The sequence below is a fragment of the Triplophysa dalaica genome, chromosome 11 (assembly GCF_015846415.1).
Source record: "Triplophysa dalaica isolate WHDGS20190420 chromosome 11, ASM1584641v1, whole genome shotgun sequence".
NCBI classification, from domain to species: Eukaryota; Metazoa; Chordata; class Actinopteri; order Cypriniformes; family Nemacheilidae; genus Triplophysa; species Triplophysa dalaica.
The window spans coordinates 9,560,795-9,576,535 of record NC_079552.1 but is presented as its reverse complement, the minus strand read 5'-3'; the positions used below and the strand labels follow the sequence as shown (position 1 = coordinate 9,576,535).

The following is a 15,741-nucleotide window of genomic DNA, read 5'->3' as shown; positions in this document are numbered from 1 at the left end:
TTAAAAGAGGAACACATTTTGCTGTCGGAGGACATAAAGTGAAAGTGTTGTTTGTACACAGCGAGAGATCAGAACACTGAATCTCCTGACAAGCTGTGTCACTTGCAGATGGCCTTTTCTTCCAACTTTCCCTTTTCCTCTTTCTTAAGGTGACTAAGCTGTTCTCTGATCTTTAAACTCGCTTATCTCTCTTCCCACCTTCTCTCTGTCTCTTTCATGCTCTCTCTCTCTCTGCTTTAGACTTTCCCTTGACTCCCCCATCACCGTTCTTTATATGAGCAGGGCAGCGTGGAGGAGAGTGTCCTGGGGGGCCTATGGGGGTCTGCTAGCTGTGAGGCGGCCCATCAGCGTCTGCCTGATTTATAGTGCGGGAGTAAAACTCTAATGGGTTCACATAAAAGCCCTCTAGTTTTCATTAGCAAGTTGAATGCTGGGAATTTCTGGCTATTGTGATGTGAAATAAGAGCTATAGATATAGTTTTTGGACCACACTGCAAAGTCCATTCCATTTATGAAAACTATGGATTGTTATGATGTCATCATGACAGTTTTCAGCAGTGTACTCAAACATTCATCCCTGACTATTCCCATACCATCTTCAAATACTAACTTCCAAACCATCAACTTATCTAATCGTATCCTAGACTTGCATCAAGTTTCATTGGCCTCTTATTCAAGCCCATGGGGGTTAAACCTCTTCCTGAGATGCTGAGGGAGGTTATCCATCACTGTGAACTCCTGGAGTGCTGTGATGTTTCACAAAGTGACTGATCCGCTTTACGGCATTTAATGTACTTTTAGAATGAGTGGTTCAAAAATAGTCAAAAGAAAATGTGGAAAAATCCCTCAAATACACTCCACAAGAGGATCCACTCTGGACCTCGACTTCATTTAGCGCTCAAATGCACCAATCTCGTTATTACACCAGCTTCCTACTCACACGAAACCGCCCGCGTGCAGAGAAACGTGTGGCCCGCGAGAATGCGAATTTGAAGCAGTCTGTGTGTGTTTGTAAATATACCAAGAACAACACACAGCTATTCAGGGAGTGTGTATTTCTAACTCTAATGAATCTTCTTCTCCCTGCACACCAGCTCCTCGCAAAAACAAGAGTGTGTGTGTGTCGGGTAATGAAGAAAATCATCTAAAAGTCAGATCCATCTCGGAAAACATTCCTCCCTGGAAACAGGCCGCAAAAATTACCCTCACTCCAGAAAACCATTAAGCAAAAGCATTTCTTTCCTCTCACCAAATAGCAGTAGTGTTGAGAGCCTATAACTCAGGAGACACACGCACACGGTTGCATTGTGGGGAGGGATTTTAATTAAGGCGGTGTGAGTGTAAGTCAGGCTGTATTGATTTATGACGTGTAATTAACCTCCTGCAGACTGAAATCTCTGACTCCCTCTGCTCTCATACACAGGGGGTCAGGGGGCCACTGGAGATGATGAGGGTGGCAGGTGATGATAGAAGTTGAGAGGTTTTTGTCACTGGGCTCACAGCTTTAATGGGCCACATGCAGACGGGAGGTAAGCGACGATATGAGGAGGATTGAAAAACAGTTAGTATAAATCTCTGATCTCTACAAATGTGTGACGCAACATTTTCGGCAGATTCACTTCTCACCTCAGATCGTTCTACAAATTAAAAATCTGAACAGAATAAAAGGCAAGCTCAGTGTGTGTGATGCATTGTGGGAATCTGAAATAGCTTCAGATCTAGACGTTCTTACTATTTAAAGCCAATACTGATCTACTTAAGTCATTGTGCGGAGACCGTTTTATAAGTGATGACTCATGGTACATCCTGGTTAAAAATACATCCGGATGGAACATTATGAACTTAACCTGGCTCCTGCCTGACCTTCTGTGGGTGACGTTTGAAAAAGCATCAAAATGTCATTAGGAATATTTCCAAATCTTTTTATCCCTTCAGCATCTTTTAGGTTCTTACTTTGTCATGATAATAATACTCTCAAAAAGTACTTTGCAGCTTCAGCAGTTGAGTCCCTTGAATGCATATTCACTAAAATGTAATAAAAATTTACAAACCTTATCCAACCTAATCTTTGCTAGTCGGCCATTGTGTCTGTTATCTTTTCTATAATTCACAACTGAGTACAATCTCTTTGGTTTGTACATCTATTTCAACAATAGCTGTCAGGTGGTGGTGATGCTTTTTCGCATGATATTCCACAAATTCTGATCAAACATACCTGTGTCATATTCCACTGGCCCTGCTGACCCGGCTGCATGGCGTACATGTTTTGAGGGGGAACCATGCCCTGAGGTCCCATCATGCCTGGGGCCAAGCCCATCACCCCCGGCTGTGCGTTTCCCATGAAACCATTGGGCATCGTCATGCCAACCATCATGCCCGTGTTTTGGCCCATCATAGCTCCGCCCTGCCCCATGACGGCCCCCATCATGGTAGTGGGTGGCATGGCCCCTCCCATCCCAGGGAAAGCCTGGAAGTTCCCCTGCGGCTGCGCCGGGAACTGCATCTGCGAAGGTCCCATGAACATTGCAGCGGCTGCGGAAGCAGAAGCGTAAAGGTAAACAATGAGCAAGGATCTATAGATATTTACACATGAAAACGTGTTCAATATGTTCAACGAGACAGAAACGGAAGCAGAACGCGGACACAAAGAGCATCAGAGACTGAGAGAGAGGAAAGTAATCGATATACGCGCTAATGTGTGCAGTTCTTCAAGGAAATGGAGAGGTGTTCAGGATGAAAGACTGCCTTCAAAAGCGCCCTGATGGTTGAGAAATGGCACGGCCTTCATTTGGAGCATCTGAGGTTTAGGGAAATGTCCTCTTTGAAGAGCAAAGCAAACGAACAGGGGGCTTTAAACCACGTTCAGCAGTATCAGAGTGCTGAGCCACACAATGCTTGAATTATTGATATCCCCCCTCCCCATTAAAGCAGGGCTTCTCTTCTTTTTCGGAGATAAGGAGCATCATTAGGAATGGATGTATAACGCTATTTATAGATTTGCATTCTTTTGCAGGTTCTCAAAAGAACAAAAAAGCGCCACTTCTGAGGATGCTCGTACCTTGTGCGGGCTGCTGTGGAACAGAGCTGGAGCCATAGAGGGAGAGAATCGAGTCCTTGGAGAGCAGTTTCTTGGCCGAGTCTTCTGCTTTGCTGCTCCCGCTGTTTTCACTGAACAGGTCCAGATCTCCTTGTGCTGGATCAGCACTTCCTGTTCCGGATGATCCTGCCACAGTCACAGCAGAGGAGCCGGTCTGAATGCTGCCAGACGGCATACTGGAACTGACCTAAAGAGCACAGGAGACAGTACACACTCTGGTTTACACATTTCTATACACATAATTTCCCAAGACATTAAAAGACTTGTTAGCATTTACACTGAGTTCTGAATTGCAAAGCAATTACATGTCAACAAGAATACATGAAGCGTGAAACACAGTATCGATCAACTATTAGGAGTCGGCCTGAAAAACAAAGTGGAATTTTATTAGAAAGACAATGATCAGAGAAAACTGTTTAGCGAAAGTTAATGAGTGACAAACGCACATCTGTACATAGACATCATTCAGAGTCACATACAGCACACACCCAAAAACAAGCAAGAAAAAACTTCATCAACTTGAAGCAGAGAAATGACATTAATTACACCGCAGCTGTGATGAATGAATAGTTCAGGATGATGAGACAATTCATTGCTTACACAAACTTAAAGCGCACACACACCCGCAACCGGCAGAAGATTGAGGAGAGAATCAGTAAGAGACGATGTGCGTTCAGTCAACGCACCTGCATCCGTTTACTCAATTACAGACGTAGGATGGCAGACTAGCAGAGTCACAAAGCTGCAGATGGTGCGGCTGATGCCATGGTTACCCCCTCCAAAACCAAAGTCTGTCAATATGAATGAGGGGAAAGTTTAGGGTCTAAATCATATTTTGGTTCCAGGAAGCTCAGCATGCTGACAATGGCTGTGGTGGCACCAGGCTGAAGAAATTCAACAGCGTTATAAGGTCATTAGATGTGGAGCAGGAGCTCTCTGCAGGAGATGTGATTTGGCGTTGGTTACGTTCCAATGTTGGAAACTCAGATGCTTCGGTAATAACCATGGCAGGCTTAAAGGGATACGCCACCCAAAAATAAAAATCTAAGCTCAAGCTGTTCCAAACCTGTATACATTTCTTTGTTCATTGGAACACAAAGAGAGATATTTGGAAGAACGTATGCAACTGACGGTATATACGGGTTTTTAACAACTAGGGGGCGAGTAAAGCATTAGAGAATTTTTATTTTTCAGGTGGAGCATCCCTTTAAGACAAATAATAAAAGTCTGCAGCTTTTAAACTCTTACAGAAAACTCACTTACAGTAATGATGACTCATCCCGCACGACAAATTTTAATCCAATGAAAGGCTCCTAACAATTAGAATAAAAAAATGACAACCAAACGTATTAGCAGGTGCTATCTTGTTCGGTTGATGTGAGACAAGACCCAAGCCATCTGAAAATGTGAATCGATAAATGAATCAAAACGTGACAATCGTATCAAAACCACTTTTTGGATCCACCAATTAGACTGGTTCTAAAATAGAACCTGTTCTGGAACCCAACCCTATGTCGCAATAGGCTCACAAAAGAAGACCCTCAGAGTCTTCAAGAAAAAAAGAGAGATGCCTGCCACATCATTTGGATGCAAATCAAGCGAAAAGAAACTATGTGTATCAATCGATTACCCCACCAAAATCTTCTAGTATCATTCAGTGGAGGGACGCGAGAGCTTATAAATAAAGACAAAGAGATATTCAGAGCTGGTCAATGTCATATCTCCATCAGCATCCGGAGAAGAGCTGGGCACGGAAACGCTTTAATGCTGTAATCAGGGACAAAAGGTATGGCTAGGGGAGGGGTGAATGTTGGCAGGGACAGATAAAGCCCTCTCGTCCCATTTAGATGTGCTGGCGATATACAGCGTTGCGTTTAGGTATGCAGGACTCGACACATTTAGCTGCAGCGGCCACATCTGATAAGAACCGAGCAGCGCTGAACCCAGGTGAAACAGCACTGCTGCGCGATAAGGGAAACACTGCCTCGCAGATCTGATACACAACGCTCGCGGCTGATTAACCTGTGAGGGCTGATGCTTGCGCGCTATAACCAATAATAGGTTCAGATTTTGATATGAGAGAGAGAGAACCAAGAAGGAACTAAATCACACACACACTTGAAAGCTAGACTCAGGATTCCGCCAATAAACAAGAACATACTTCCCAGGACTAGATGCACAATATAAAAAAAAGCTATACACTGGGGGTCCAGAGGTAAAGAGAGAATGCTATTAGGATTAAAAATGGATAACATGGGGGATTGGGGGAAAAACCACACTCCACAATACAAGGACCAGCCATTTTCATCTATGCTGATACGTACGAGAAAGAGAAAAAATGCACACGTCTGTTGTTTATTGTGAGAAATGCTCTCAACACCATACACACATTCACACAACACACACAGAGAGATATAGAGAGGGAGGGAGAGAGAGAATGTTTTGTGTAACAGAGCAAGCTTTGTCTGATTAGCAGCCCCACACAGATAATTAGCACTCTGGTGGCGCTATGGGTCAAGCTAATCCAGTTCCTCCCACAGCCTCCTTCTGCCTGGGAAACCAGAAAAAACGGGTGAAGCAACGAACATAAGTGAAGTAAAATCACAATTCTGTAGGGCTGGATTTGGTAAAGGTGAGTGGATGATGGGTAATTCCAGAGCGGAGTCTGGTAGTGCCACCCTGCCAAAGTCCCTTTCCCAAGTGTGAGGATCAGTCAGCAGGAAACAGTGGATGAGATGAGTTCATATGGAGCAAACACGACTACACAACCGGTAATATGATGGGAAAAGAAAAAATCAAAGATCAGTTTACACCAAGATGTCTGTTAGTTCAGGTCATACTTCAACACACAGCAGGACTTGACCTTCTCCACACATGATCTTGAGTAATAAAGGCCACTATAACACTTAAGAAACAGTTGGTAAAAAAAGGTAAAACCCTACTTTTGTTAACTTTCTTCGCTAAGCTTAGGGTAGAAATACTTCCAAAAACTAGCTATAGTCCAGCTAATTCTAGGCTAGCAACAAATCCACAACACAAATCATAGTATAAAGCCTTCTATGACAGCCTTATATCACAATGAAGCTCACCACAGTGCCTAACATCAAGAGTTTGTTCTACCAAAGAGACTCACGGAAATTAACTGTCTAGGGAACACATACACACACACCATTAATATGACAAAAATAGGTACATTATGGCCATCTTAGCCTGCCTGGTCGAGAGAAAAATTAATACGCTTGGCTCTGTGCTGTCCCCAAATATGCCTAAGCTTTCCTTAAATATCTCAACAATTTGCATGTGGTCACAGGCAATGTCTTCACCTTTTTTCTAAATTGCACATGCACAGCATCACAGATGGACTGTCTGTGGTTTTAAGCTCTATGGATGTATTTACATTTAGAAAGTGGAAATGAACAAAACAAATTGGTTTAGTATTTGTAATATCTGTTTTTGACTAACAATGTAATGAGATCAGCAGGTCTTTTTTATTTTTTTACGTATTAGATGTATGCTTGCATATGGGGAATCATATGTGCAAACCTTTTGAAGTAATATAAAAAACCTAGATTTTCCAACATCCGGTCGTAAGTGGCATCAGTAATAGCCCTCAAAGCAGATGATATGTCTGCTGGTGAGTCACTTGCCAGACAGCAGATATTATAACAGCATCATTAAAAACACAACATTGCTAATGACTACAGTGATGGCAAATCCACAGTTTTACCCAGAAAGCAGTACATGCATGTCATAGAAGTGAGTTTTTTGTTGGAGTCCTACAAGAGCACATATCTGATCTCACCATCATCGGAGCAAGTCTGAGGTTACCCAAAGTGACAGAAAAAGACGGAGAAGGGAAAAATCCATAAGAACTGTGACAAATGCTGAAGATGTCTGTGTTAATGCAAATAATCTCACTCATCACAGTTAAGAGAAAATAACATTAAATATTCAGCATATTCATATATCGTCTATACGGCTGCAGAAAAAAAATATAATTTCAAAATTATGTGTTTGGGTAAAATGATCATTTTTGTTTCATTCTGTAAACTACTAACAATATTTCTCCCACAATTCAAATGAAAATATTGCATCTATTTGCATTTCTTTGCAGAACATTGGAGAAACAATAACAGAATCAATCGCTCTGTATTTTTTGAGACCTCAAATACTGCAAAGAAAACAGTTGCAGTTGGCTTGTTTTGATTCAAGCAATAATAACTAAACAAAATTCAGCTCACAAACGCAATAAAACACCCTAAAAACATGACAACATAATAAAAAACATGATTTTTGAAAAATGTGTAAAACAGAGTTCTCATTTTCGAATCAAACTCTTCAACTTTGTACACGTATTAAGGAAAATTTAAAACAATTTGTCACAGTTTTCATGCGTCTCATCATGCTGTCAGCCTTTCACATTGCTGTTGGATGACTTTGTCACCCCTGAGGTTTGTTTTTGTTCAACAGACAATGGATTGGAATGGCCGCAATACACCTAGAAATGCTGATAAAATGAACAATTGGAACGGTCTCTCATTTTTTTCTGCGGCTGTAAATACATTTATATTTTCACTTATACATACATATGTGCTGTCCTGTCCCTGGATACATAAAAACACTGTTGTTACATTGACATTGAGTTAAGTGAATAATGTTGTTTAGCAACAACGCCTATCTTTTAAAACTGGGATAAAGCAGTTGGCCCCCAGCATGCCCGCTACCGCAGAGACTTTGCTCTTTGTAGAGATGTACACACTGAACCAGCTCAGCTTTCATTAGGCATCAGTCCTACTGAGAGACCATCTGTGCTTAAAAACACACACGTACACACATTACTGCAGCTCACTTATGTGTCTATATACAGTGTACATATATTGATGTGTGTTTTATGTGCTATGAGGGATCCAATTCAGACTTTCCACTGTGCTGCATGCATTTATGCATTCAGCGCTGAATGTGTATGGCATGCTGGCAGGCCCATATGTTGAGAGTGAAAACCCACTGTGCACAAAAGGACATAAAATGTTTAGAATGCATCCTAAAGGTAGGGTGATGTGTTTTTGATGAGAAACCCACACTCGAACCGCTTTAAACAGTTGAATGATTCATTAGTGAGTCAGCACATGATACATCCTCAGAAATGCGAAGAAAATTGTGTGTAGAACCAGAACTAGTGCAAGACCCCAGCTGACAGATGGTACCAAACTAAAATATAAGAAAAAACAGGACCCAGCCCAGTTAGTTGCAGAAAATAAAAAAACATTGTAAAACATTTATATGTAACTCTACATTAAACATAAGCAAAATAAGGAAGTGAGATCTGTTCCTCACATCTAGTTATTTAATGTAGAGTGGACATTAAATAGCGAAAAAATAAAACAACTGGATGTTGCAATGCTAGAGATGCGGATCCACAAAAAAGCACTTGTGAAAATATTGATGTAAATATCCTCACACAAAGCTCCTGTGTACAGAAACAACACTGACAGTTTGATTAGAGCGCAAAAGAGAAACACGCCGGTCACGGCGTCAATAACAGGGAGAGAGGATTTGTTGCTAACTGAGCATCATGGGAAACAGAACCAGCGAGTGGTTGTGCATTCACACAGAGGCTTTGATGAGGGGGAAGTCCTTAGGAGCAAAATGCAACGAGTGGAGTGTGTGCGTGTCTCAGGGGGTGTGATATGAAAGCTGGCAGCGGATGAGATGTGGAAAAAGGAAGTTTGAGGACAGATTCAACATGCACGGGCTGGAGCCGCTCTGAAGGAACCGAGAACATGGAAGCACAGGGGTGTCTCATCAAGGGCTCCACATGTCTCTAACGCTCGCATCTTTCTCTCCCCTCAGGTTTAAAGGGATAGTTCATCCAAAAATAAAAATTCTGTCATCATTTAGTAACCTGTATGAATTTCTTTGTTCCAATTAACATGGAGAAAGATATTTGGAAAAATGTTAGCAATTTTCGGTTCTGGGACATCATCCAATACCACAGTAGGAAAAAAAATATTGTATATTGTTTGTTCTGTTGGAACACATAATGAGATATTTCGAAGAATTTAGGAAAACCAAGAGTTCTCGGGCACCTTTAACCTAAAAATGATTGAGAATTGTAGTTTATATATTGTAATTTGAATTTCTTGTGTCCATTAGTAACACGGTGTCTACGGGCTCGATGCGACATGACAAAAGACAATCAAAGCATTTTGAATCTTTGAAATAGTGCCCACACTGGATGCGGTCGCGTGTGGTGTAGACACGGTGAAAGGGTCACATTCCGACCAAAAATCTAAATTCTGTCTTCATTTACTCACCTCTTGTCATTTCAAACCTGTGTGACATACTTTCTTCTGCAGAAAACAAAAGAAGATGAAGAATGTTGGTAACTGAACAATGGTGAAACCGATTGACCATTCAATAGAAGTGATTGATTTCCACCGTTGTTTGGTTACCAACATTTTTTAAATATCTTCTTTTGTGTTCTGCAGAAGTTGTAAATAATGAGTAAATGATGACAGAACTTTCATTTTTGGTGAACTTTCACTTTAAACCACACATTATGTAGCCGCTCCTAGGCCAACAAGTCCGATTTGCTCTCTAAAGCCAATTTTTGCTTTTACTTGGTGCTTGGCAAGTGTTTAATTCAGACCCTGCGTACCAGTGTTCTTAAAAACATGTACAGAAAAGGTCCTCACGGCTCGCTATAACTGTGAAAAAAACGTATCCCAATTCACACACATAAATAATCAAATTTTTATACTGTATGTGACGCATCTTCAAACACACAAAAGCCTCCACATCCTCTAAGCGCCTGTGTGCGACTCCTGACACATCCTCCACACAAAGACTCCAAAAGACTACAAACAAGAATAAAGGCATAATGCTACCATCCTCCCCTTCACACTCCCACTGTCGTTCGATTCATCTGAAAAATTAAAGCAGAAATTGACAGTGTGCCGTTGACACTAATGGCTTGTGTGCGATTGCTTATTTTTCGCAAATATTCTCTTTAGCTCTTTTGTTTTTTATTAGCATCCCATGAGGACGTAATGCGCACATGCTTGCATTGATTATAGCGCATTGTATGTGTGCATAACTGGCTTGGGAATGGCTAAAGTAATAGGGACATCTATTATTCCAGTCGAGATGTCTGGGTCAATCCAGGAGCTCTACAACCCCTCTCACCTCTCATTGATTTGAGTAGGGAAAGCCTTTGTTGTCGAAAAACTGCTTTCTTGGCTTGTTCAGCACAGCTTCAGGCCTCTGGGATAAAAAAAATCTCCTCTCATTTTGTGTGAGAACGATGAACCGGACAGGTGTATTGGAAACGAGGAAGAGAAACAAAGACAGGATTATGATGGTCCCATGCTGGATAGGATGGCGACACCAGCCAAGGACGCATTGAACTACAAAGCTGTCAACGGGGTCCAGGAGTCCCTCTGCAGGGCGGCTATATGTAAAGCACGGACGTCTTAGCTCAGTCAAACAACCTTTATCTGACTGACAAAGACATGCACTTGCCAACCAAATTTCTCTCTCTCTCCTCTCAACATTACTCTGTTCTCATCATTCTCTTCTCTTGACATTATTAAATGTCTCTTCTGTTCACTCTCCTCAGTGAAGGGCCGTAAAAAATGTTAATATCCCCTCATTATTCACTGTGCGTCCTTTGGCCAGAAAGACCCCGCAAGTCAGTTCTGTCAGCCGCAACAAGACAGGCAAAACGTAATCATTTTGTTTGCCAAGGAAATTAAAACAATTGAGCTTGACCTTTTCTTTGTCTCTCTTACTCAGTGGATTTTAGACTGGATGAGGGCAGGCAGGAGCAGAAGGATGTTTTGTAAGCTCAGAATAAAACAGCTCTTCCTGTTTCTTTATTGAGGTTTCTGACTACTAGGTCTGCTTGGCATTACCCAGCATATGACATGATCAATTACCAAATACACTTAAGAATCAGTTTTAGGAATGATGGGTTCTTTCTGTATATTGCTGCCAACCTTTTTCATCAATATTTCTTTGTTGTGGTCTTCTATAGTCACTCCCATCATTTACATCTACAGCTGTGGCCATTGTATACATCTAATATGCCCAAAAATATACAAATTTCAGGTTAAATATTTAAATATTGAAAAAGACTTGACAAACTTCATTTAGACACATTAAGACAAAATGTGAATGTATGGAAAACGCACCAGAATAAGATCAAGCGGGTATTTTGAGTTTAACACACATCCACAATCCATTCGATAAGCAACTGATGCACTCACGTACCTGGTTTGTGTTGGTGCTTGAGGGCAGAGGGTTGGATACCATTGGTCCGAAAATGTCGAGGTCATCACTGATTGGAGCAGCACTGCTTGTTCCCGCCCCGCTGCCTGCTGTGGGTGCATCTGTGAGAGAAAATCCAGACCAGAACCATAAAGTGAGAAGATGTGGAATGAAGATAAATTGAATATTGAGAAAATAGTAAATGATGATGAACAAACAAAAAGCCACAAACCTAAGCAACAGTATTAGGTCAAAGTTAACAGACTGGATGTGTGCTCAAAAACATTTTGAAGCCTCAGGCGGTTTTATTTTACAATCAAACTCATTTTAGAAGTTTTATATTGCAAAATAAGCAGAGAACTGCAAAATTTTAACATATTAAACATGCCTATTTATTTAAGCTGTATGAAATAACCAAGCTGTACAAAAGTCTCCTTTTAAAAAAAAAACAGCCTAGTCATAACCCAAACAAACAGATGATAAAAGCAATAGCAAACATTTCTAAGAAAATTCAAGTTAGATTGGGGAAAAATGACAAAAAACCTGTTGAAAATAAATTTCCTATGCAATGAAAATCTGAAGAGTCAGATTTATCTTCTCCAAGCTGCTTACGTTTCATATTTGAATTTAGATACATTTCTAAAGTTATGATGCATTGATGCCACACATAAAATATCGATAGGAGGTATCTTTATTAAGACATTCTCCACGTGCTCATTCCTGGCGTAACGTTAGTCAAACTTATTTTTCGTTAATGTGAATGTGCCATTTAGAACAGAGAGTGTGCAATTTTAGTTTAATTAAATGTTCATTGTGAGTTATTACAAATATAAGTGCTTGTGTAAACTATGAAAGTTATATAAAAAATCAATACATTTATGGAATCCAATACAGCAGAAGTTTTCAAGGTATCGGCAAATATTGCATCGCTGGTGGGGATGATTGATATTCTAATTTATCTTATCATGATGAACTGTCCGGTTTACACGCCTTATTAAGATCTAATTAAGAACTGACAATATGCAAAAAAAGTGAGGTATTGCACTTGTTTAGCATACGCATTGGGCTACAGCAACAAACAGTTATGACCAACTATTTCTCAAGAACTAAAAAGAGAATTGAAAAACATTATGGGAAATCGAATCCAAATCGTTGAGACTCTTTCCATCTCATTTACACAGATCTGTGAATCACTAATGACCACTTCCAAGCTAAACCTGTTCATACAACTCTAAGTACTGATCTACCGGCAGCGACCCACACCGCCCGCTCAGCTCGTCTTTCCCCTTCCCGCTACCTATCGACTCCATCCGAGAGAGCAGGAAATCTAATCACACTTCGCATACGAGTCCGCCAACACGCACCCGCTCTCCACAGTTGCCGGGCTGTCGCTCAGACGCGTTCTCTCATTCCATTAAAGTCAAAGACTCCATCAGAGCCCAGCCTGTGTTCACACATTACACTGCGCAAAGAGCCGGTGGCTTCTTTTATGACTGATAAAATCCATGAAAATAAGAGCTCACAGTAATATTATTGAAGAGAAAAGCGATGGCTGTGGGGAAGAGGAGGGATGAAAGATTTCATGAGTTGGGGGCTGTAAGAAAGGAAAGAGAAATCAGAGAAACATGTTGCAGAGATTTCTATTAAAGAACTTTATGAAAACATTGCATTCTGTTTTGGATGTTTTTTTATGCACAAACTTCTGATAAGAACAAAAAGTGGATTTTCAGAAGTTAGAAAACCATGACTTCATCACATTCATAGTGTAAACGCTACAGCATTCTGACAAAAAAAAAATAGGGATCCACAATAAATTATCGTCGGGGATAAAAAAAATGTAGGCCGATATATTAGAAGTGATAAATCATAAATGATTTCCTCTGGTTAAACTTCTGCTGCATGCTGCTCACAGTTGAAATACAGTACAGTACTGTCTTTTTGTCATTATCATTCACTTACTGCTAATAGCAAAATATTGTTGATGTAGGTACAGTATGCAGACACGGTATTTATGAATGTGTAAATTGTAGGAACAAAAGTACATTGTTTGAATCAGACTGCTGTCTGAAAGCTTTCTGTCTTGAGAGCTGTTGTGATGTGGCTATTAAGAACACTTTTCACGGTTGCTCTGGAAGAAAATCTATAATTTGTTTATTAAATAAAATATATATCAGAAATGTTTAAAGGCTAATGAACTAGTGTTAAGAAGGCTTTATACATGATTTTCAGGGGGGGAAAGTGAACTAATGGTTACCTTTGTTTTCTGCAGTCAATGTTTTCAAATAAAAAGCAGTTGTCCACTTCTTGCTTTTTGTTTCAGTCTTTTATATTTATATTTAGTTACAGTATATCGGCCAGTATATCGGTTATCGGCTTCCGATGTTTAAGAATTATCTGTTATTGGCCAAAATGTACATATCGGTGATCCCTAAAAATAAAACTTTTATTGAATCATTAAATCTTAAAAACCATTTAAGGCTCAGCAGCAAAAGTTAAGTATCAGAGAAAAGAAAGGGGGAAGAAACACAGTGCTGGGGTCCGTTGCTTGTGTGAAGTGGGGATGAGAGACACCAAAGCCTTGAGCAAAAACACATCAATAAGACGCATGTCTCAATCTCAACACCATCATCTCCAGCCGCTCTTCATCAGTACTGACCCCTATAGCCCTGCAGCGGAAAACATACATCTAGACACACACACAACCACTCAGCTCTCTGTATCCCACGTGCCTGGGGCACACACACCATCCACGGAAATTCATATCTTCTCTCTCGATTCCAACCGACCCCTCTGTCTCTTCACCGTCTCTCTCAGTCATCATAACGGACAACTCTCTATCGACTGAGATCGAGAGACTGGAAGATATTGAAAGAGAGCGCGAGAGATGGGGAAAGCGATAAAAACGCAAGACGGAATGGCAAAGGAAAGCTCCAGGGCAGCAAATAGAAACTTTAATTTCCCAAGAAGTAATATAACATCAATTGTGTTTGGTCATCTCAAGGGCTCAGGTTGCCTGTCTGATCAATACCGTCAGGACTGAACTATCAGTGTGTTTTTCTCAACCTTCATCTGAACTGCAATAGCAGCAATAGCACTTACTGAGTTCCCTATCAGATCACTCACGTAGTTTTTTAAACGTCTCGCATGGGAGACCGAGCCCTTGTCTTAGAAGTGTTTTCCAGTGTTTCTATTTCAGTTTAAATCAGACAATATATAAAAAAGTTAGAACAAATTTATTATAATGATATTACCATTGACTAATACAAATCAAACGTAAACAAATAAGCAAACCTAATTAAAGTTCCAGTGTGTAATTTTTTGGAGGATCTATTGACATAAATGCATTATAATATTCATAACTATGCGTTCAGAGGTGTATAAAGACCTTAAATCATAAAGCATGGCGACATTTTAGTTCTGTGTCAGCCACCGTAGTGCTTCGAAAGGTAGGGTGGAGAGAGCCGTTAGTTGCAATTTGCAACCCCACCACTAGATGCCGCTAAATTTCATACACTGGACCTTTAAGTACATGCAGATACACATCTTTGGTGCATGGACTGTAAAAAAGAAAAAAAAAGAAAAAAAAACTTTTCTTTAATATTCCAAATAAAGAGACAGCATGAAGGTAGTTATTTCAGGTACAGAATTTTTACCCAGGTCTGGGTGGCTAAATTAATTGCTATTTTTATTACATTTTATTATTTTTTTATAATTAATCTCATTAACCACCAGGTTCAATTGATAGTCCCAGTGTTGAGTTATGACTGGTTGCAGTCTGTATTAAAAACTGAATCCCGTATTAGATTCCATCAATTGAAATGGCTTTAAGTGTAATCAATTATTCATGTCTTACCGAGGCCTAGCAGGTCGATAGCAGGCTCTGCGCTCTTCTTAGGACTGGCTCTGGAATCTATCTGGATGTCATCTCTTTTCTAGAAAGGAAGGAGATAAAAGAGAAAGAGGATGTTACAAAGCAGCTTTGGTTTCATGAATACATTCTATGTATAAATAGCTTTCCTGCTTGTGCAATGCGGCCCCCAAATATCTTCACTTCTCTTTGTTTACCACCTTACTGACACCTGGCTACATCTCACAGGTGTTGACTGACCGCTCCTCTTTGGAGCAGCAGTACAAAGCCACTTGAGGTGGGTTGTGATTTGCGATGGGCAGACAGAGGCCATCTGAAGAGCCTTAATCCAGCCTGAACCGCTGATCGGTCGGCGCTGTGTTAAAGTCTGGATCAAAGCCAGGCACAAGCCCTTAAAAATCTCATTCTACACCAAAACACACTCGCAAATATACACAAACAGCCTCGTACAAGCAAACTCGAGAGGACAGCGACACGAGGAAACAAAGGAGCCAGACAAGGCAGTACA

The 15,741-nt window shown here is 40.6% G+C and overlaps 1 protein-coding gene across 2 annotated transcripts in view; it reads right to left on the bottom strand.

Moving 5' to 3' along the window:
- Window positions 1–15,741, bottom strand: part of smap1 (small ArfGAP 1) — an 85,571-nt gene that overhangs the window by 2,086 nt on the left and 67,744 nt on the right. For both annotated transcript variants that reach the window (XM_056761351.1, XM_056761352.1), the window contains 4 exons: window positions 15,219–15,297; window positions 11,369–11,487; window positions 3,059–3,284; window positions 2,216–2,532 (listed from right to left, as the gene is read on the bottom strand). In XM_056761351.1, the coding sequence (XP_056617329.1) occupies window positions 2,216–2,532; window positions 3,059–3,284; window positions 11,369–11,487; window positions 15,219–15,297 (741 nt within the window). The remainder of the gene's footprint in view (window positions 1–2,215; window positions 2,533–3,058; window positions 3,285–11,368; window positions 11,488–15,218; window positions 15,298–15,741) is intronic.